General features: G+C 36.2%; 2 protein-coding genes and 1 pseudogene across 2 annotated transcripts; 2 read left to right on the top strand and 1 right to left on the bottom strand.

The window, feature by feature from the left end:
- The first annotated feature begins 229 nt into the window (after positions 1-229).
- On the top strand, positions 230-1511 carry LOC125074527. Its single transcript, XM_047685856.1, has 4 exons — positions 230-375; positions 580-712; positions 865-1008; positions 1341-1511. The coding sequence occupies exons 1-4, from the start codon at positions 281-283 to the stop codon at positions 1509-1511; spliced, it is 543 nt and encodes a 180-aa protein (XP_047541812.1). The 5' UTR covers positions 230-280.
- An 811-nt stretch (positions 1512-2322) lies between these two features.
- Positions 2323-4036, bottom strand: LOC125074854 (putative nuclease HARBI1). The gene is made up of 5 exons (XM_047686310.1): positions 3672-4036; positions 3217-3407; positions 3014-3146; positions 2797-2938; positions 2323-2718 (listed from the first exon to the last, which is right to left on the bottom strand). The coding sequence occupies exons 1-5, from the start codon at positions 3894-3896 to the stop codon at positions 2699-2701; spliced, it is 711 nt and encodes a 236-aa protein (XP_047542266.1). The 5' UTR covers positions 3897-4036; the 3' UTR covers positions 2323-2698.
- Positions 4037-12711: 8675 nt separating this feature from the next.
- Positions 12712-19299, top strand: LOC125074526 (annotated as a pseudogene).
- The last annotated feature ends 4452 nt before the right edge of the window (positions 19300-23751 follow it).

Here is a 23751-nt window from a genome sequence, read left to right as displayed (position 1 = left end):
ACAATGAACTTAGAAAAAACCTATACTTCAGTCTATGGTGAGCGATCTTACAAACGTCAAACCAACGTCAAAGTCGCAGTTGTGTACTTTGAGCGCGGGATCAACTCTTGTTTTGAATTGAAGTTTGAAGAATATTTATTTGAAGTGTTAAAAAATAAGTAAATTAAATAGGGTGAGTATATATTCTCCTTGTATTTGGTTTATAACAATATCACAGTGTCGAATGTAAATTTAAACATTACTTGTGACTCGAAATTTTATTTTATTATCCTGCTTAAGTATGACCGATACCTTAAATGATAACTTTTATAGAATGAAATATAAATCTCAAGCAAGCCCAGAACAGTTTGCAACTTTATTGGAATTTATGGAAAGGTACGTAAAATTATTAGTTATTTCGTAAATATATTCCTTTGTTATTTGAAAATCTATCATACTGTAGCACTTGAAAGTTTGAAACATAAACAATGACGCGATACGCGATAGGAACTAACTTACGAAACAAACAATAATTGTGTTTGATTCTTTACCTAATCAATAGACCCTTTGTTTCTCTGAAATAGTTTTAACTTCTTCTAGTTATGGCGATATAACGAGACCCCAGCAAGGGCCACAAGGCCGAATTAAAGCTGACCGACTGTGGCAGCAATTAGAAGAGTTATTAAACTCCATAGGTGGAGGAGTAGTAAAACCAAGGGACAAGTGGAAAAAAGTATGGTTCTAATAAAACCCCCCTACAAATATTATTTTATAGTTTTCTATAATTATCATTCATTCACTTCATTATTATCAATCAGCTTATTTCAAAAATTATAAAATAATTGATGAAAATATTAATGACAAAAATTAACAAATAATGTCCAGGTGTGGGCAGACTGGAAAGCTAAAACTAAGAAAAAAGCTTTAGCAATACGTCGTGAGGCTTCTGGTACTGGTGGTGGTCCAGCAGATAATACTCTAACTGCTTCAGAAGAGAGGGTGTTATGTATAATGGGTTTGACTGCTGTTGTTGGTCAAGCTGGAATTATAGAGAGACGCTTTGATGCTAGTTTTTTTTTGCTTGGGGTCTTGGCTTATTAGTGTATTTTCTTCTTTAAATAAAAATTATCAAGTTGTCCATATTTTCAGGCTCAACCATCAATGAGAAACACAACCATCCCTGACCAGAGATTCTAATTGTACGGTCTGTCCACCCCAAATTTCTACCACAGCCACGGATGAAATTATGTTGGATTTTATTCCTTCATGCTCTATACAAGGTACCTTTTTTATTTATTTGTGCCCAATTTAAAATATAGTTTTTTATTTTATTAGCAACAACAAAAGCCTTTATCCTTCAGCGTCGCCCAACTCAACTCCGCGGCGCCGTAGGCTCCTCCGAGCGCGCACACGCCGGGTTCAAACACCCTTTGAACGAGCCACAAGTGAGTTTGTGGCTGTTGAGAAATGCCGGCTCCAACTTGAGGCAGACCGTGAATAAAATTACCATCAAAGAGAGTTGGAAAGATTAAAACTAGAGTCTAAAAGAATTGAGGTCCAAGAAAAGCAAAACGAAATTTTAAACAGTTTAGCTAATACAGTAGTCAATTTAATAGAAATTTTACCACAGTTAAGACCATCATCACTGCCTTCAACAGATATTATCCCATAAAATATCAATGTAGTAATAATGATCTCAGCTGTGGCTTACGTACATTTCAAATTGCCTACAGTATTAGTTATTTTTTTTAAAGTTTCTGACTCCGCAATGCTAGTAAATCCTTGTTGCAATGTATCCGTTTGTATAATAAAATTCTACAGCTATTTTTAATTATGTTGATTCATACATTCATATTCGTTTGTATTTTAAATGTTTGAAAAGAGTAACTATTGAGGTTCTTGTCAGTTCTTCTGTGTAGAACCGGCGGTAGCCACTTAATATAGTTTTGTAAAATAATGTTTCAAAAGTCTACTTAAATAAGAATAATTTTATTTTGATTACTTTAATTTTGTTGTAGCATTTAAGAAACCTGATTTTACCTAAATGTTCTTTTTTTGTTCTTACCTACACAATAATACTAAATTATTTATATTATATTATATTTTAATATATATAATATAATTATATTTTAACGTCTTTTATTTAATTATAAATGTTTTAATAAAAAAATTGTTGTAATAATAAATCTGTTTTATTATTAAATAAATTACATTTAAAGTAAAATTACCTAGACTTGATTTACTTGATATTTGATTCACAACACAATCAACTTATTAATATTTACAGAAGATAAATTAAGTATAGAGTATAAAAGTTTGATTTATAATTAAGAAATGTAAAATAGATTCATATTAAAGCTTAAAATAATCTTACTATATCCTATTCAATAAACAACTCAGCATGGCTCTTCCTTGGATTACTTCACTCTGGCTACCTACAAACACAGTGGATGTGGGATCTTGCATCATTGTATCATTGTGGTGGTGGCAGCCCAGCTTGCAGAGCTATATTGTGTAATACACAACATGCCATTGTAATTTTGCTAGCTACACGAGGATGATAGTGAAGAACCCTGTCTCTAAGCAAACATCTCCACCTTGCTTTGAGTAATCCAAAACATCGCTTAATGCAGTTACGGGCTTGCACATGCAATCGAGTGTATTGGTCTTCCCTAGAACCTTCAACTGCATTGAGGATAGGTGTCATAAGCCAAGGGCGTTATGGATATCCAGAGTCACCTGAAAATTATTTTAAAATTTGGTTAGTCACAATTAAACTCTTTTAGATTAGATCTTTTTATTATTATAAATACCTACCTAAGAGCCATACTTGCTCATTATTTTGATTAAGTTCACGTATATATAATTCAACTCTACTAGAAGACCATATATGTGAATCATGTGTAGCTCCACCAAACTTTGCATTTACATTTAAAATTAAAAGATTACTATCACAAACCTGAAAATAAAACCTCTATTAAGACTGATATCTCACTCTAACATGCCGTACAATATAAATAATAATTATATCTACCATTTGAACATTTAAGGAATGATATCCTTTTCTATTATAAAAAAGATGCTCTTCATGGTTGGGCTTTACCAAAGCTATATGGGTGCAGTCTATGCACCCAATTACACCAGGCAGGCCAAATCTTCTTTGGAACCTCGTAAATTAAAATGTTATGTTTATTAAATTTATTTCATAAATTAAATATTGTTACTTTAAATGCTCACTCTTGTTTTATAAATGCTCTGTCTTGTCGTGTTTTCGGAAACTTGATCCATTTTTCCATGATAGCAGAGTGGTTCAAAGCATCAATGACTTGTCTTATGCACCGACTAGCTGTCCGTTGGGCAAGATGCTGAGAAACCCCAACAATTCGCTGATAGGATCCTGTTGCTAGGAAACTAAGAGTGCACAATACCTACAAACACACAACAATTCAGGAAAGGAAATTTATCATAGTTACGTTAAAAAATAAATATCAAATACAATATTCTATTGTGAGTAATTTTATTATTGTAAAAATATTGTTTATGTTATTATTATATAACTGTAACGTAAATAACTGTTGTGGCTGTCTTGAAGAGTCACACACTTTATGTTAATTCTGAATATGTTTTTATTATGACATGTGGTGTGTCCTTAATAAATAAATAAATTATCAATAAGATTATTAAGCACTTACCTTAACATTGAATGGAATCTCTTTGGTTCCTTTTAACGAAGTCTTGTGTCGGAGTTCATGACAAAGAGCTTCAAAGGTTGCTTTGTCTAGCCGAAATTGCTGCACAAATAATGTTGCCGGCATTTCGCGTATGTTTTCCATGCACTGACGATTTTTGTCTCTTTTTTGCCGCCTAAGCCACACTTCTTCATTATGAGCACACCACAACATATTTAAAGTATGCATTTTAAAAGGTAATAATAGAAAAAAATAAGTTTAACAAACAAAACACTTGTCGATCACCATGTAAGACGCCATTTTTTTAGCGTTAACTATTGAGTCTCTAAGATCGCTTAGTTATCGATCAAAAACTTCGACATCGTTTCGTCAGCGCTTGTCAAAACTGTAACTTGTCTACCATTTTGTATGGAGTTAGCGATTATCGTTGTAGAAACGATTATATTCAATTCTATCATTTTAAACGATTGTCAACTTGTCTACGACTTTTCTATTCGTTTGTTTCGATCACGTGACTTAGCGTTGAGATGACGTCATGCCCATACATTTGTTTAGTTTTCTATTAGCGATTACGATTGTAGAATGCCAACTTGGCTAAGCCCTCAGAGCAATACAGCCCAATTGATGCGTGACTGCTCATTAATAGTCTGGGGCGAAACCACTATGTCACACAAGACGTCTGTGGAAGCACTGGATAGACCAATGCGAGATTTGCGTAACAAAAATTCACCAATGGGTGGATGTACTACTCTATTCTCAGGAGATTTTCGTCAAATATTACAACTTAAAGCAAACATGAGTGTTTCTTTGTCTTTACGTGAAAACAAGCTTTTTTCAGAGATGCTGTTAAAAGTTGGCAATGGAGAGTTAACTCAAGGTATTGGAAGTATCGGGCTGTCCCATTTCGAAATCTGAGGGGGACAAAGTAGCACGACCGATTTTTTCTGACGACCACACCGCATGCACAACGGACATCGATTTTACGAAGGTACCTGTGGTACGACTGGAGAGAATGGGCGCGCTATCGGATACCGACAGCGTGTCGAGCCGCATGAGCGTGGCGAGCGCGGTGAGCGACAACACCAAACGCTCATGCAAACGCGCGAGAGAGGTTGCAGATTCAGGGTCGGATTCGGCGCTAAGCGACAGGGAGAAGAAAGGGAAAGGTAGACCCGCTACTACCGGCAAATATGCCGGTATCGGCCTATCCAGGCGAGAGGCTGCGGCTGCAACGAAGGCTGCAGCAGCCGCCGAGAAACTGAAAGAGGACGAGCGGCAGATAGCGCAAGTAAATAGCTGCGACTTCTTCAGCGTCCATCTTCGAAATGGTTCGATGAAACCGCAAAGTTATCCTATCCGCACTTTCCGGTTGCGGTTACGGCTAGCCGCCGCCCGGTTAACCGCAGTTGCAACCGCGTCCTGCGGCTCACCGGTCGGTTGACCTATCTATCTATCTATCTATCTATCTATCCGGCTATCCGCATAGTGCGTACATATTGCCCAAGCAAGTGAATACTTATTGCCCACAATGCCCCAACGAACCACATTTTTGCCTATCTCGTTTCAACGAGGAACATAAAACAATGTAACTTTTCTTTGACCTCTCTAACTGATTATTGTATTCAGGGCCGTCTTTACCAGAGGATGCTAGGGGTACGGTGCACACGGGCGCGGAGCGCACGCGGGCGCCTTTTGAGCGCCGAATTGTTGGATATTTTATTGAACTTAACGCCATTGCCTATGTTCAGCAGCAGGCGCCGGGCAGCCTCCGAGGGAGCAGGCTGAGTCCCGCACCCCGGCGCAGAATACACTTAAGACGGCCCTGATGGTATTTCATTACTTAAAATGACATTTTTTTTATAATTTTCTAAGCTCTATAAGCCCAAAATATGATTATATCGAACAATAAAAAGTTCTCATAGTTTCATTGTGTCACATTTTATTTTTCTCAATAAAACCTAAATAAATCCCGTTCTAAACATAAAAACGTTAGGCCAAGTTGAACATAGTTTTTCCAGGGTTTTGTCAGTCAATTTTAATAGACAATAATGAGCTAAACGTGCCGGACAGCTCCCTGGGATCATCTGAATTACATACTGTGGCGTCAGTCACCCGGGACTGACATGGCCTTAACAGGTACGATGTCTGTCAAGCACCGGTGCCTGACATGGCAGTTAACGTGTTAATTAAGGTGATGCCAAAAAAGACATGCACTGCTTCTGCTGAATCTAGGCGTTCAAATTCAAGGGTGTATCAAGTTCTTAATGGTGATGGCTTATATGTTACTGTATGCAAAACATTTTTTAAAAAGCTTTTTGGTGTCAGTGATGGCTGATTGTCTAGAGTTTTAAAAGATAAACTAGTTATTCCCACACCTTCCACAGATCTAAGAGGAAACCATGTGCCTTCAAATAAAACTCCAGAGAACAAAATATAAATTGTTAAAAACTTTATCAATAAATTTCCCAAATATGAGGCACATTATACCCTACACAAGAGCACAAACCGAATGTATTTAGCATCTGACTTGGGCTTGCCTAAACTGATTTCTTTATATAAAGAAGAAACACCACCTTCTGAACAAGTGTCAAGTGAAAATTTTATGTTTAGAAAAGTTTTTAATGAGCAATTCAACCTATCTTTTCATGCACCAATTACTGATTCCTGTAAAAAATGTGATAATTTTAAAATAAAAATAGAAGCTGAAGAATCATCTGTCAAAAAGGATGAACTTGATTCTCAAAGGAAACTACATCTCTTAAAGACTGAATCTGCAAGAAATAATTTTAAGATATATAAGAATAGAGCTGCAGATGATTCTGATTTAACAGTTATTATTATTATTTATTTGATCTCATGAAAACTTTACCTACTCCTGTTATTTCTACAGGAATTTGCTATTATAAAAGACAGCTTTGGACTTACTGCCTGGGAATTCATAATGCTAATAATGATGAAGTAACTATGTATGTGTGGGATGAAACTATAGCTTCCAGGGGTCCTCAGGAGATTGGTTCCTGCTTATTGCGTTTTATCAAAGAGAAAGTCAAGACTAAAAAGTTAATTATGTACTCAGACCAGTGCGGTGGTCAAAACAGAAATATTAAAATGGCTACTCTTTGCCAGTATATTGTTGCCCATCCAGATTACACAGTAGATAACATAGACCATAAGTTCTATGTCAGTGGGCACTCATACTTAGCATGTGACCAAGATTTTGGATTAGTGGAGAAAAAGAACAAGTTTTTCAAAAATATTTACTTACCGGATGACTGGACTACTGTTATTAAGGCAGCTAGGGACAGGAACCCATTTGATGTCATAAAAATGACAAAAGATGACTTTATTTCAACAAAAAGTTGGAGAATAACATTACCAACAGGAAGATAACTGCTGAAAAATCAAAGGTACAGTGGCTCAGCATACAGTGGCTCCTGTTTCATAAAATGCATCCATTTAAATTATTTTTTAAATATTCTAATAATGAAGATGTTTTATTTGAAAATGTAGATTTAAAGAAAAGGGGCTCTACAGATTTGACTGGTATTAAGCTGGATCCTTTAAACCCTGATGGAAAACCCATAAGTTGTGAGAAAAAAAAGGACTTATTAGATCTTTTGCCTTTTATACCTCCAGTGCATCACAGCTTTTATACCAGTATCAAAGATAATGTGTCGGTAAGAAATGTCATAGATGTTGAGGATGACATTGATAGTGACTAAGAATACCTTTATTGTTATTGCTGTTGATGTTGCTTTTTTTAGTAAGTGTTTTTTAATAAACAATTGGCCTAACAACCATTTTTTTTCTAACCTTTTGCCAAAAACCTACTGCCATAGTGGCCTATCTGTGTATAAAATGTAGAAAAATAGCAAAAAAGCTATTTTCTCACTATTACAATCATAAATTGGAACATTAATAGTTCAAATAAAACATAAAAGTAATAAAAAGTTTGTATTCTTAAGAGTGTTAGTTGATTAAAAAAATACTGTTTCTATTTTCTATGGTACTCAAAAAGCTTGTCCATTGAATTAGGCCACTATGGTTCTCATGGCCTCAATTAAAATTAATAAAATTTGTAGAAACTAGGTGGTTTTCTGCATTTTACATGCTAAAACGAATACTAGAAGTAAGAGCTGACATTAACTTTAAGTGAGCTTCCGAATACACCAGCAAATCTTATTACGAATGACTATTCAGTCGTTGAAGAATTAATAAATATATTCGAACCACTAGAGACTTGCACTGTTGAAATATCAGACGAAGATTACGTCACAATTTCTTTAATAATTTCACTGATAAAAGGACTTAGCTTACAAAAGGTCGCTTTGGAAAATTCGGATTTTTTGAACAACGTATATTACAACGTGGATGCTCGCGCATGGATTACAACCGCGGACATGTGCATCAAGGATCAAGACTTACAAGGCGCTTCACTCATGATGGCTTTGAGTCGTGCGCTTAAAGGACAAGCTTCGGCCTGGCCTATCGCAAGTGTCATTTCATGGAATGACCTGGACCAACTTTAAGGATTTATTTACTGCCAGGTATGAGAGTGCCGAAACTTCTGCTGCGTTTTTGATTAATTTAAACAATGGTAGACCAAAAGAAAACGAATGTTTAGCCTCATACGCGGCAAAATTGATGTCATCTATTATGTCGAAGTGGAAAAATCTCTCAGTTGAACAAATTGCAGTGTCCACTATCCTAGCGCATATTTCTCAATTTGAACCTCTCCTTCACGGAAAATATTACCACCAGAAACCGCCTGCAACAAGAACTTAAAGCTACTTCACTTTTGAAACGGAAATCATCCTACGCACATGATCACAGTCACGATCCGAAAAGATCTCGTTTTACTTCTGATACCGCTGCTGCAAAGTGTTACATTAGTGGCAAACCGGGTCACAAAGCAGTACAATGTCACTCAAGAAGCGGAGCAAGGAGTCAAGACGTGAAACCAAAGCCACCAGTTGCTGATGCCATGCCAAGGAAGACTTCTTCTGCTGCTTCTGTTACCTGTTTCAACTGCCATGCCACAGGGCACTATGCGAAAAACTGTTCACGGAGGGGCAATAAAGAGGACAGCACTAGCAGTGTGGCCGGGCCTTTGCAAGCTAAATAGATTTAAGCTTATTTTTGTTTACTTTTTTTATAAATTATATTTTTATTTTTACTAAATTTTAGTATGTTTTAGTCAAATTAGTATGAATATTTAAAAAAAAAGAAAAAAATTGTTAAGTAATTAGTGTAGATATAAGCGACTTGGTGTAATTACTGTAATGCTTATATTTTTCAAAATAAAGATTATTATTATTATTATTATTAAGAGAAGCGAGTCCACGTGTGTGTCGTCAACTCGCCTGAGGGGCTGCTTCGAAATGCTGGTGAGCAGTTTAATTTTACTTACGATTCTGGTGCTGAGTGCTCGCTAATGAAAGAGTCTATAGCTTGTAAATTTCATGGAAAATGTTTTAATAATGTTGTTGTGATGTCTGTTAGAGGCAAAAACACTATTAGCAGTACGTTACAAATTGTATCGCAGTGAAATCAATGATATCCCGGTAGAGGTTGTTTTTCATGTCTTACCTGATCACCTTTTACATTATGACATCATGATTGGACGTGAAGTACTAACGTTAGGTATAGCCGTTCATATGACATGTGACAAACTGACTTTTTATCGCCCCAACATTGTTAAGGCTAAGTTCATATGGCCGCGCGGTACCGCGCGGAACTACGAACCGCGCGGCACAAGATCAATATAAACGATAATTATCGTCTACATTACCGCGCGGTACCGCACGCCAACGCGCGGCGCGCTCTGACCCGCGCGCAAGATCTAGAACCGCGCGCTGCCGCGCGGCACAAGTATTTCAAACCTGTATCGACCTGTTCAGTTGATCCGCGCGCCTTGAGACGGAAAGACACATAGATCGATGCAATGAGTACCGAAGATGACATTGTGCCTATCGATTTGCTTATCGACGAAATCGAAAAAAGAGATGCGATTTGGAATCTTAACTCTAAGGATTATTCAAATAAAATATTAAAAAGAAGGTCTTGGGAAGAACTAGTTTTAATTTTTTGCAAAAATGATGATTCCGAAGAAAAAAAGAAAAATTTGGGTAAGTATTTTTTTTAATTAGTTTTATTTATTTAAAATAAGTTTTATAAAATCATAGGTAGGTACCTATTACACCATTTTATCTTGCCAATCTAATTTACCTTCAGTAACAAAATAATTTGTGAATTTAGTTCGAATATTATCTACTTCATGGATTGCTCGTCCACTGTTAGTTGGATTCACATTAGGTAATGGCGCTGGATTGATCATATCATCCTCATTTATACCATCTCTCATCCTTACCAAGTTATGTAAAACACAAATAGCTTTGACGATATCAACAGCAAAATCTATCTTCACGTCTATTGGCCGGTGTAAGATACGCCAGTTGTTACACATTATGCCAAATGTACATTCGACATACCTTCGTGCTAAAGAAAGGCGGTAGTTAAATATTTTTTTTTCTTTTGACAACATTTTACCACCATAGGGTCTCATCAAATTTTTAGTCATAGCGAAAGCCTCGTCAGCTACAATTACGTATGGTAGTTTAAATGCATCGCTCTCATTATTTGTGATAGATCTAGGCTCTGGTAAGTTCAACGAATTTTCTGAGAGTTTTTTGAATAATGACGTTTCCTTGAAAACACCCGAATCACTGTCTTTTCCGTAAGCTCCAACGTCTATCCATATGAAGCAATAGTTAGCATCACATAAAGCCATTAAAACTAATGAGAAAAAGTGTTTGTAATTGTAATACATTGATCCTGATTCTGGTGGCTGTATTAAACGAACGTGTTTGCCGTCCAACGCTCCAACACAATTTGGAAAATATGCTTTATTTTCAAATTGTATAGATATTTGTGTCCAGATTTCTTTTGTTGGTGGACTCATGACCAAAGTTTTTAAATTTCTCCATAAAACTTGGCACACTTGCTTAATTATACCCGATATCGTAGACTTGCCAATTTTATAATAATATTGTAACTCTGCAAATGAAGAACCAGTTGCTAGGTACCTGTAACATAATAGTTATTTAAGATACACGTGCATAAAGTAGATCTTTACCGAATAAGTGCTACAGTGAAAACACAAGCATAGCGAGTGTTTACAGTGTGGCACGCGAGCATAAAGTGTATATGCTCACGTGCCACGATAAATATTCCATTTCTATTCCTACTCCTATTCCTCGTCAAATTCCTATTCCCATACCTATTCCTACCCCTACTTACTCCTATTCCTATTCCTAATTCTATGTCTATGTCTATTTCTTTTAAGTAAATCTTTACTGAATAAGTGCTACAAAGAAAACACATTCATAGCGAGTGTTTACAGTGTGGCACGTGAGCATAAAGTGCACAAAGTACAATTTGCATAAAGTAGGTCATAAGGACTCTTTATGCACCCGTATCGTACAACATTTTTCAATAGTTTTGCAATGAAAACTAATAATTAATTATTTACTTTCTAGGATCGATTTTGCAAAAAAAATGGAAAAATTTACGAGATGCCTATGTAAAAGAACTTAAGAAAACAAAACATTTGAAGTCCGGTTCCTCAGCATCAACACCATCTTCATTTGCGTATTTCCAAAGATTGTCATTTCTTAAACAAGTTGTCCAGAAAAGAAAAACTGACAACAGCCTTGATGTTGCGGAAGTTACAGAGAATCCTGATTTGGATAGTGCAGTTAACAGCAGCGGCGTTCAAGCTTCAACAGAAAATGTGCCCCGGAAAAAATTCAAACTTCACCCTGCCGATGAACATTTTGCAAATCTTTTACAACAAAGCATAAATACTCGAAATAATAATGCAGCAGAAAAGAAAGATGACGATGAAGATAAATTATTTTGTCTTTCATTGGTTAGGGAAATAAAAAAAGTTCCTGAAAACCGGCGTTTAAAACTGAAAATTATTGAAATTTATAATTTATTAGAACGATACCAAGCTACACGAGCACAGCCACTTGAAGATTTTAACTACCCGTCTACTTCATATAGCTCACAACGACCACCCAGAAACTATCATGCTTCATTTCAAAGTTCTCAATATAGCAACCCAATGCAGTACTCTGATAGAGAATCAACACAATATGGCTATACAACTAATTCATACACTTCACCTCCCACAAGTTCATCGCAAGCAACATCACCCCCGGGTGATGTTACTTGTGACCCGTCATACGAAGATTCTCAAGAATTAGATCTGTTCAATTAAACTTTAATTTGCTAAGAAGCCTCGCTCATAATTTCTTATCTTTTATAATTTTTACTGTGATTATGATTAATAAACAGTTAACTTACCGCAATGTTACAATGAGTTTTTCTTTTGGTGATATGCAATATCTTACAGCATTTTCACTGGATTTTAAATCATTTTCAATGAAATCGTATAAAAAATCAAAGGTTGCAACTGACATACGGAAATAATTAAAAAATTTTTCTTCATGTAACCTCAACTCAGGGTATAAGGTGACAAACAGGCTTGAAGAAAGTCTGTCACTTAATATTGGATGCACCCAGTATCGCCTTTGTCGTCTTCTGCGACGTCTCAGTCTTCTATATAAAATCCACAAGCAAATTGCCTCCTCCACGTCCATTGTATATCAATGTTAATGCCAGACTGGCGCTCGTATATACCCTGTCATGTGAACTCTCACATCGCGCGGCGGCGCGCGGTGCCGCGCGGCCATATGAACTTAGCCTAAGTGTTGAGTACACTTCCATAGAGAGTGTTACCTTCACGATAATATACATTGAGGATAGTTTGTGAGACTATCGCCTTTGTATGAATTATAACAAAAAAGTGTTGAGGATTCTTCTAAGGATTATACCTTCACATTAATATGTTGAGCACAGGTTGTGAGCCTGTGTCTTTGTTACGAACATAGTAACCGAGTTTAAAATTTTTATTTTAGACAATCAACCGGATGTGTCAGCAGATGTTCCCGCAATCATCGACAGCATAGATGATACGATGAGTATAATTCATTCGTCACCAGTTGAAGTGGGATTGGACCAACCGATCAAGGAAAATATTTCCGATATACCTTCAACTTCTGAAGCACCAAGTGAAACTCCGGTTGTTTTGGATAATAATATTCTGGAACTGCTAGGTGAAACCCCTTCTAAAAGTAAAAAATTCAGTTCATCAATACAAACTGAACTTGCCATCCGGTGGGAACACATTGCTACCACGGGTCTATCAAAAGAAATAAAAAGAGATCTTCTTGAGAAATATTTCTTAGCAGAAAACTGCCTCAAAATTGGTTCACCCCAATTAAATCCTGAAATTAAAGCTGCGTTGTCTGACATATTGCTAAAAAAGGACAAAGCTATAGAATTAAAACAGAAACAACAAGCAAACGCTATTACATGTATAGGTCAGGCTTTGACAACTATATTTTCAAGTCAAAATAAAGACTCTGGTATAATAAAACTTTTATTAGATGCAGCTAGACTATTATGTGACTCCCAGTATATTGAATCTATGTCTCGTCGAAGTTTTGTAACATCGACTATTAAAAAAGAAATTAAGGATCACTTATATTCTACCGAAATTGACAGTTTTCTTTTTGGAGAAAAGCTAGCCGAGACATAAAAAACAGCAAAAGCTATACAAAAATCAGGAGTTGAAATAAATGAAAAAACGGTGATTATAACAATTTATAATGATTGAAATGAACATTAAAGACTGTTTAAAAAGTTAGAAAGTGACTTTTTGGTTTAGTTTTCCGAAAAATTAATGTCATATAATTTACATAAATGACATTATTATCTAAAAATATTTTATTTTATGAAATATTAATATACTGGGTAACATTTAATTAGCTGATTATCCGTAGATCACATAACCAATGATAGCACATCTCATATGGAAATGGGTAGCAAGTAAAAAAAAAAAACAACCTACCTCCAATATTTTTTTGTGAATATTTAATTATTATAAGTTGCCAGAGTTAGCGCGTCCCGATTTTCGAGCAATTATATTCTATAATTACTAATCATTTTGTCAGTGAATTGAAATTTATGTTTAATGCGGAAGCACCAACCCGTAGCTCAGTGTATTGGCATTACAAAGAGTTCCAAAATTTGAACTTGTCTGTCGATTTTTGATCCGGATGGCCAGTTGATGCAGAGGCTTCAGAAAACGTGGCTGCAGTTGAGACACTACTTGAGATAGATAGATAGAATTTGCAACCCCGAATTCCTTGTCCTTTGAAGTACAGGTGTCATATTTTGTTGATTGGATATGTCTTCCTTTTCCCCGTCAGTAGCATTTATTGCTCGACGCTTTATGAAGTTGTGCAAAATGCAAGCTGCTTTTACTACAAGGATTGAACTGTCCGGTTGAAGATTTATTGTATTATGAAATATGCGAAATTTTGAGGAGATTTGCCCAAAGACACATTCTATGTAACGTCTCACACGAGACAGTCTGTAGTTGAAAATCTTTTTATCCGTAGGAAGACATTGATTTGGATACGGCCGCATTAAATTTCGATGCATACCAAAGGCCTCATCAGCTACAATCACATATGGCATTTTGGGTCCGCCAAATACCAGTTCTTCTTCTTCCGGCAAATCAAGGGCTTCTTTATTTAGCTTCTGGCCTAGAATTGAAGATTGAAAAATGGTAGAATCATTTTCACGGCCATAAGAACCTACGTCAATCACAGTAAATAAACAATTCGAATCCACCAAAGCCAATAAAACGATTTAGTTGTACTTTTTATAATTAAAGTATAGAGAGCCGGAATTCCGAGGGCACTGAATTCGAATGTGTTTGCCGTCTAGTGTTCCCAAGCAATGTGGGAAATTCGCGTTGTCTTTAAATCCTTCTGAGATTCTTTTCCACGATTCTTTGTTCGGGGCTGCCATTTCTTTAGGTGTTAGCACTTTCCATACAATTCCACATGTTTCTTTTATTAATTTAACCAACGTTTTTTTCGAAATTCTGTACTTATTCTGAAGGCGTTTATAACTTGTTCCAGAAGCGAGATATCTGGAAAATAACATTATTATTAAAAAATTATACTTTATCATATATTTTTTTAATATAAAATAGGCTCGAGTGTGGTTATTTTTATTAAAATACATAATAATTAATTATGTATACTTATATATTATTATGATGTAATGAGAAGCCCTCTTTTTCATTGGTTCTTCCATGAAGATGATGTGTTGATATTAAGTGGAGACATGTGGGTACCGTGCCTGCCCGCTACAAAAGACGAGGCAGAGCACCAGCTAAGTGTTCAACAAGGCAATGGGTTTAGAAAAGTCACCATGTGTCGCTGGGTCGTAGAAACAATAAACGGTAGATTAACTCAATCTCGTCAATTACGATCCCAAAACTTCAATGTAGCTGCAACACAAACAAGTGTTTGAAGAGATAAAAATTGCGTCGGCACTACTGAACGCATTTGGTGCACCTTTAACTGATCACCGATTAGTTCATGACGTAATAAGTAGAATATCAAGAAGAGAATGGGAATTCGCTTAGTGAATATGTTTTGCAAAATAATAATAATAATAACGAGCTCATTTTCAGCCTATAAATGCTGTGATTCCTGATGGCGATGAGTTTCCGGTTTTAAGTGCCGACGATCTAATAATATACATTTTGGATACGTACCAAATTCAGCAAGCACGTAGTTATTATGGAAGGCATATTAAAAACGGATCGTATTTAATAAAAATATTTAAAGAACATCATTTGGAAGACCTAAGGAGGAAAAATCCTGAATATTGTGACCCTTGGCTGCTGAGAGGCAAAATAAAATCGCGTCATATTTCGAGTCGAATCTATTATGTATGTAAAGAAAATCACTACATTATTGTATCGCTTTTCTTAGTTATCTCTTCTGAGTTTTCCGCCTTATCCATGTGGTTAGGGAGATGTCACTGTCACTGTCAGTGAGTCGGTTTGATTTGAGAGGATGGAATTTGTGTGAAAGGTTATGACTCCTATTGAAGTTAAAAGAGCTTATTTCCTGTAAAAGAGATATCAATACCTGAAATAAAGGCTTTAGATGTTGTTTTATCAAAGAAGAAATTTGTCTATGTTTCACTCGCAATATTACTATATGTATTGTTAGCGGAATCGTAGTTGTTTTCTTAGCTTTTTGTGACGTCACATTCCAATCAAACCAACCAGCAAACCAACTGTCTCAAGTTTCTCCAGATAACTTCCATTACATGGAAAAAATACTTCCCAATGAAAAAACGAAGATGCCAGGAAAGCCGTGTAGATTTTGTACAAAAGAAAAAAAACGCAAAGAAACCTCTTATTTTTGTCCTGTGTGCCCAGAAAAACCAGCTTTATGTGTTCTCAATTACTTCAAAATATATGTCACTGATCCCAGATTTTTTTCATAATCTGATTTTATATAAATTTATTTTTGAATGCCAAAAATTGCTAGAGACTGATAAAAATGATTACTTTTGAGCTACTAATATATAAGACTGATTTCATTTAGTTTCGGTAGAATTTATGTACATTTTTGTTTCTAATTAGTTAACTTTTTATTTAAAATAGTAGTTTCAATTATTCTTAGTTTTGGGGTCCTCCGATTGTGTCCTTCTTAACTTCCTTATACGTTAGCAACATTTACATAAGTGGTCGCTGAAAAAAAAAAAACCTTGCAAAGGCCCATACAAAATTACCCAAAGGAGATTGTCCACTTAGTATGGGGACTTTGGCCTGACGTGAACAGACATTTTATCATATTTTTTGTAAGTAGTTTAAAAGCACTAACTAGTAATAATGAGAATATGAACTTAATTTTGTATCAAAATGTTTTAAAAGAGATTTTTGTCATGTGAGGAAAAACAGGTTAAAGCGAAATAAAACAAAATTTTTTATGATTTATTTTTATTCATCATTATATTTAGACATCATGTTATTAATATGTATTGACTGAACCTGATTAAGATCTAGACTATGTCGCCTTCGCTCTATCAAATCAGTTCCACAGTTCATGCATCTCAGAGATACGGATTGGCAAGAAGTCACTTCTTCTGTGTGCAGACTATCATGAGACACGCTTTGGTATTGTTCAATGTCCATATTCAAGCCGTAGTTAGCGATGGAGCTAGTTTCGGGGTCCATATTACGTGAGTGTTGGTCATTGTTTATGCTATGTTCGGAGTCCATAATACAAAAGCCAGGGTCATCGTTTGAGCGAAATTCGGGGTCCGTAGATGTGCCGGGGTCATTGGAAAAAGATAGGTCGGAGTCCATAATGAATAAACAATCGTTGTAAGAAAATCCACAATAAATCAACACTCTCAATGTAGGAAAACAAAGCGAATGTAAAAATCAGTCTGTGACATACCAATGTCAATTTGTATTTTTTTGTTTTATTAGTGTTGCATTAGAAAAAAATCATTACAAAATCGATCGAAAACAGATATGATTACGTTTAACATTCTTCATATTTCAGTTTATAAAACGTTTTAAATGATGAAACTAATTAAAACAATTTTTTTTTTTTTTTGTATTAAATACTTATAGTTGTATTAAGTACTGCGAGATGATTCGATTTGACGCAATCGTTACTTGATCTCGCTGGTAACACAAAACGTGGATCAATAAAGCAAATCAATGAAGATACTTTAAAAATATTTTTTCAATAAAATACAAATGTACACTCAAACAATAATAGAATGGCTAGCTAAAAATTAATATTATTTTTTTCATAAACTTGTTTTTTTGATAGCAGCTTGTTCACGCTAGGCCAAAAATGGACATTGCCCTTTGCGGTGCAAACATACCTTGAACACGAAGAATTATGGATGACAGCAAACTCGACATAAAATCAAAATCTAAGATAATTCTGCTTGTAAATCCAATTAATTATGTACATATACAAATACAAGAAGCAACAACGGCAAAAGAGGTATGGGATAATCTCGCCAAGGCCTTTGATGATAAAGGATTGACGCGACGGGTTGGTCTGCTACGTGAACTGATAACCACAACATTAGAAAATTGTCAAAATATAGAAGAATATGTCAACAAAATTATGTCATCAGCACCTCTCAGAAATATTGATGATGAGTGGCTCGGCACTCTGTTACTAGGTTTACCAGAAATGTATCAACCGATGATCATGGCCCTAGAAAGCTCCGGAGTGGCAATAACAGCAGATTATGTTAAGGACTCTGATTATTTAGCGGGATTTTCTGCAACAATTTCAAATAGTAACAGTAGCTATTTCATTGACTAAAAAGGCAAAATCCAGTGAAAAAATTGTCTATTTTGTCAAATTTTCGGTTATATGCATCGAGAGAGGAGCGAAAAGCTGTAAACCGCGCATCAGCATCAGGAGCTGGCGAGTTGGCTGTCCCGCTCTTTTCAAAGCATAGCTCAGAGGGCCCCATGAGCTCCGGAGCCCTGGGCCACTACACCACCAGGCCCTATGATAATTACGCCACTGACTATATCCTCGTTTATAAATAATGTTAAGGTTACGGCGGCGTACACTACGCCGGTTAACAGGTTAATGTAACTTGAGTATTTTACAGGAGGCCAGGACGTGATTTCTAGAGGGAATAGTGACCTATCCTTTAGAAAATTAATATGGATTCAACACATTCTGTTATAATTATAATCGCGATGATCTTCTGAAGATTTCTAATAATAAACCTGCAAGAGTAAGCTTGAGACTTCCCTCGGATGACGTCCATCAACGTGAGCATCGCTTGCTAGCAGGACTGACGCGTCAATGTAACGTCACGAGGGAGCTGAAAATACGGGCATGGGGAGGATAGCGTGCTCCCCTCGTGTGAAGTTAATTCGTATGGGTCATACTTCTGTCAAATTTATTATAACTCTGATTATAAACTTCTATCATAGTTACGAATTAAATGGTGCTTAAATGAATATTATTAATAATATTCGAATATTGTTTTGTATTTTAGCAATAAATTGTAAATATTAAATGTAAAATCAGCGCTCTTATAAAGAGTTATTGTAAGCAGCTATTGTAAGACGAGGAAGAGGAATCTTGTTCATTACCGGACACAACGATCACTTCCATGTTATCCACGACTGCACGTACAGCGGAGGAAGTTGCCGACGTAGATTTATGCGAGAGAATACACAACTGAAAAAGAAAACAGTGACATTCAATCGCAACAGCAGTGGTCAGCAATCGAGCAAAGCTTTGACTTCGAAGTCGAAAACGATTGCGAAAAAGTCGATCTTGGCCTCGGCGAAGCGTCCTCGCAAACCGTCAACGACGGACGAAGATTCCGCCGAGGAAGAGGAAGTAATGCCGCCGAAGAAGGCGATCCCAATAGTGGGAAGAATTATTTTTTCGATTGTGTTTGTCATGCTTTTATTAATTTTGGGTGTATGAGTAATTTTAATAAATATTGTAATTTTCCTTTACAAGAATGTGTTCAACGCCGAATCATACAATGGAATGAACCAAATTTCGAACCTGGTTTCGAAGAAAATCCACCGCCGACGGAAGACGCTCCAGGTCCTCCTGCTCCTCCTTCCAACGATGCATCGGTGTCCATAGAACTTGCTCCACCGCCCGCGGCAACCTGAGATGCACTCGGAGCATTTGGCAGATTATTTTGTATATCAACCATGTCAGGGCTAATATCGAAAGAACTAGGAAAATCTGCCAAATATTCACCGATACTAATACTTTCTTGACTCCCTTCAGATGTATCATCTAACCGCTGTCATGTTCCTGGGCCCACGTTACGAAACGGACCGTGTGTTCTTGAAAATTCACGTGTTGCGTGTCCGCGAATCTTCTGCCCTTCTTCCTAAGCGTTGTTTTTCGTTTTTATGCTTGTGTACAGCGACTGTCCTTTATGCTTGCCACCCGGAGGCATTATGATGAACTTCTCCTTAAAGTCGAACTTATATACTAATTGCGGGGGAATAGTGTGCGCTCACAAAGCGGCTTAAACTATTAGATAAGTTCTCCGATTATCTTTCTTTGAGGCTCCCTTACTTCGCCGGTCACAGGTTTACAGGTCGCTTTGGTATATCTTACCAATTTTTTTTCTATTACTCTTGGAGTATATCAGTCATTTGACCGTTACAATTCTGATTATATTGCTGAGATACTTTTGAATTTTTGTTCTGAATGGGGCATTTATATTAGTAAAATTTCGAAAGGTACTAACAAAATCACTGAAAAAGAAACAAAGTTAATTCATGAAGTTTCAACAAGATGGAACAGCACTTGTTATATGATTGAGAGATTTTTATAGTTACGCATTGTAAACAATGATATAATGTACATGTTCGTTTACGTACAATATTGAGATATTTTTTGTCATTGTCAAATTTAAGTTTTATAACTTATCGATAAATTTCGAGTTAAACCTATTGTGTGCATCATGCAGCGGCGCCATTTAACGAGAGAAGAAATGCTAAGGGCAGTAGACATGCTCCAAGCTCCTCAACGGAGTATTGCTGAGGAGATTGGAACAAGACAATATTATATCTAGGTTATGGTCACGCTACCGTTCTACTGGTGAAGTGGCTGAAAAACATCGAGGTGGAAAGTGCATAACCACTCAACGACAAGACCGATATTTGCAAGTTGCCGCGAAAAGAGAACCAAATGTTACGGCATTGCAGTTAGTTCAGAGGCTCCAGTCAGAGGACCTGTTGCTTGTGAGTGACCAAACTGTAAGGAGAAGGCTGCATGAAGCTAACCTTCATGCTCGCAGACCGCTTCGTACTTCCAGCACTACGCCGAGGAAATTGTGGGCGACGACTAGAGTGGGCTCGTGTACTTTTGCTATATGAACAACGAGCTTTTCCTTATGGGATTATCATCACAATCAGATGATGCAATTTCTGATGAATTATCAATCTACTTGCGTAGTCCAGTAGCAGGAAGGCTCAATGAGAATCCTATAGAGATTTAGTCTATCTGTTGTAGTGTAGTATATAAGAAGATGACACATGGTATTGAGGGGCAGTAATAAATTTATCTTCAAACCTTAAACATCCACTTTATTTACCTAGTCCCGTCCTTACATGGCGACCCTGCCATTTAAGGTTCGGTTTCGGGTTCTAACGAAGTGCAGTATAACAATATAATGTCGCTCTGTGTAATATTGGACATTCGTGTATTTAATTGTTCGAACGTTAGTAGCGTCATAATACAAAATGGGCAAAGAACAAAGTAAAGAACAAATTGTGATTGCACAAAATGCCGCAGGAGGCGTGAATTCGGCCGACGTGGAGCTAATACACCAAAATCAGAAAGTGACAAATATAATTTTGGGTATTTTTCTTTTACTTTTAATTTTGGGGGCAAAGTTTGCCATATATAAATTATATAAACGCAGCCACATAAGCTGGATGCGTCAGGAGATGGCCAGGAGCGCTTTCAGTCGTTCGTGGCGTGGACCAGAGACTGAAGAAAGAAATCAGGAACGTGTCGTTTAGCCTGGAGACGCATCAATAGATGCTTATAAAAAAAATAGGAGTGTAAAAGTGTGAAAAATATATAAAAGGAGAAGTGAAATACTCAAATGACATTTTTGCATAAGAATAGGATTCTATCAGGACCTATTCAGCTGAAAAGAGCAAAAGATAGAAATTTACCAAGCACTTCGAAGACGTGTACATGAGTGTCACTGTGTGGATGTATAAGGAGACAGTCAATATGTACTCTTCATACGTTGAAAACAATCCTGAATCTTTCATTACGAGATATTCAAAAGAAAAAAGGCTAGAATAGACGTTTATCGTTGAAATTACCTTTAATAAACATCTATTATACTATATTTTAAAACTAAACAATTAGGTAGATGTCTGATTACAAATCCTTACTCACACCATAACCTAATTTATACAATAAACAGAGTGACTTATAAACCATTTAAACATGTATGTATCAAACCCAATAAATAAATATATAAGCTGATATAATCTTTTTTCCGTGGATTGTTGTTCCAACTGTACCTGGGCAATTTTCAAGAGAGAACTTTAAACGAAGCTGTATTTAACAAAAATATCTTGCGAACATGGCCAAAATGTATGTCTTAAACCAATATAATGAATGGATTCAAACCCTTTATCCTTTTGTAGTACCCGCAGATCCTAGTACACCTTCAATTCTAACTGAAATTTTTTTTCGGTAACGTTACAACACCAGATCGACCCACTACTTATATCTATTCAAGTCTAGAATTTAATAAAGTTTCAGGATGGTCGTCTCAGTCTTTGATAGATGAAAGGAGTCAGCTCATGTTTCTGACGTCTCTTCAATTTTTATTCGACCTTTTTATTATTGAGGCTATACCGAATAATACTTACTGTTTTACATGGATTGCAAACGAGCAGTGTGGTCTGAAAATGACTTGGTGTCGGCTGCAAGACTGGTAGGTCCAAGCGATGGAAAAAGAAATACAAAGCACATAAAAAGCTGCTGAAAGGTATAGTTCGTAGAAGAACCATTAAGTACGTAACGATAGACAATTGGTTCACAAGCTACCCCCTTATGAACATTTACTGATAAATCATAAATTGACTGCTGTAGGGATAATGAAAAGTAATAAAGCCTGTATTCCGCGAAAGTTCCAAATAAAACGTGACGTTAACTCGGCACTTTTTGGATTTCAGAAGGATTTGACAATATTATCTTATATTTCGAAACAAAATAAGAAAGGTTTTATGATGTCGTCTCTTCATCACGATGGCGATATAGATCTTAAACAGGTGTTCAACAACCTGCAATTATAACTTTCAACAAAAAGACAAAAAGTTGTGTAGATAACGTAGACAAATTGATACGTACATATGATGTATCTCGAAATTCTAAAAGATGGCCTTTGACTATTTTGTTCTGGATTCTCAACACTGCTGCCATAAACGCAAAATATATTCATATGTTACACAATTCGGATACAAGTATAACTAGAAGGAACTTTATAAAAATAGGCCATGGCATTGACTGCTCCATATTACACTACTTTACGTAAGAGAATCTCATTTAGGGGAACCTTCAGAGCCACTACCCAAAAGACATGTTTTTGGTATAAAAAGGTGTTATTATGTATGCCCTAGTCAAAAGGATCGCAAGTCTATATACACCTGTGTCTCTTGGACAAGTCATATTTGCCTGGAACACGCGATTTTTGTTTGCGAAAATTGTAACATAAATACTGATAAGTTGTAACCTTTGTTATTTTTAGACCAAAATATAATAGTCTGTAAGATGATTCATTAGTGCCTTAAGGGAGACTTCGTCCTTGAAACTTTCAAAAAATCATTTTTTTTAGTAAGGATTTTCAATCTACATGTAAGAAGAAATAAATCTGTCGTCTCAGAGGAGCGCCCCGCTAGCTGTACAGTTATACAGTTATACAGAGCTTTTTAATACGTAGAAACCTTTGAATAGGGTCCCTACTTTGTCCTCATTCGATTTTGGAACGGTTATTTCAGTCTGGCGAAGCCAGATTTTCGCATTGAAAGCAAAAACATTGTAGCGTATGTTTCTTTTTCTTTCACGTTATTTTCAAGTTATTTATGTGAAATTTGTGTGCAATATGCCTCGAAAGGATACAAATGATCAACCGAAACAGTACGGGCGCAAAAGATCACATCTGCTCGTTCACAAGCACGTCAGCGCAGAAAATTCTACAAAGTGGCAAATTGGGACGTTATGAACTAAGTGTTCATTCAGTGTACAGCTTTTTGAACTTCGTATTAGTTTTTAACTTTTTATCCGATAACGTTTTGTTTAATAAGTGCAACGGACGAATCGCTTTTTCCATGCGTGATCGACGAGGCATCGGTTTCAAATTGAATTTAAAATGCGAATGCGGGGAAAAAAGTGTAATAAATCGCCAAATCGTGTTTGTTTTTCGTTTATTAGGCCTCGGAATAAAGGGTTTCAACAGGTTTTGTGGCATGATGGACATTGTCAGCGGAATGACCACCACAGTATATTACGGTTGTCTAGAAAATATAAAAATCGCGACGAAATCGATTTACGACATAGTTCTGAAGAAAGCTGTAGCA

This window comes from Vanessa atalanta, chromosome 28 (genome assembly GCF_905147765.1).
Source record: "Vanessa atalanta chromosome 28, ilVanAtal1.2, whole genome shotgun sequence".
NCBI classification, from domain to species: domain Eukaryota; kingdom Metazoa; phylum Arthropoda; class Insecta; order Lepidoptera; family Nymphalidae; genus Vanessa; species Vanessa atalanta.
This window is presented reverse-complemented; position numbering and strand designations above follow the sequence as displayed.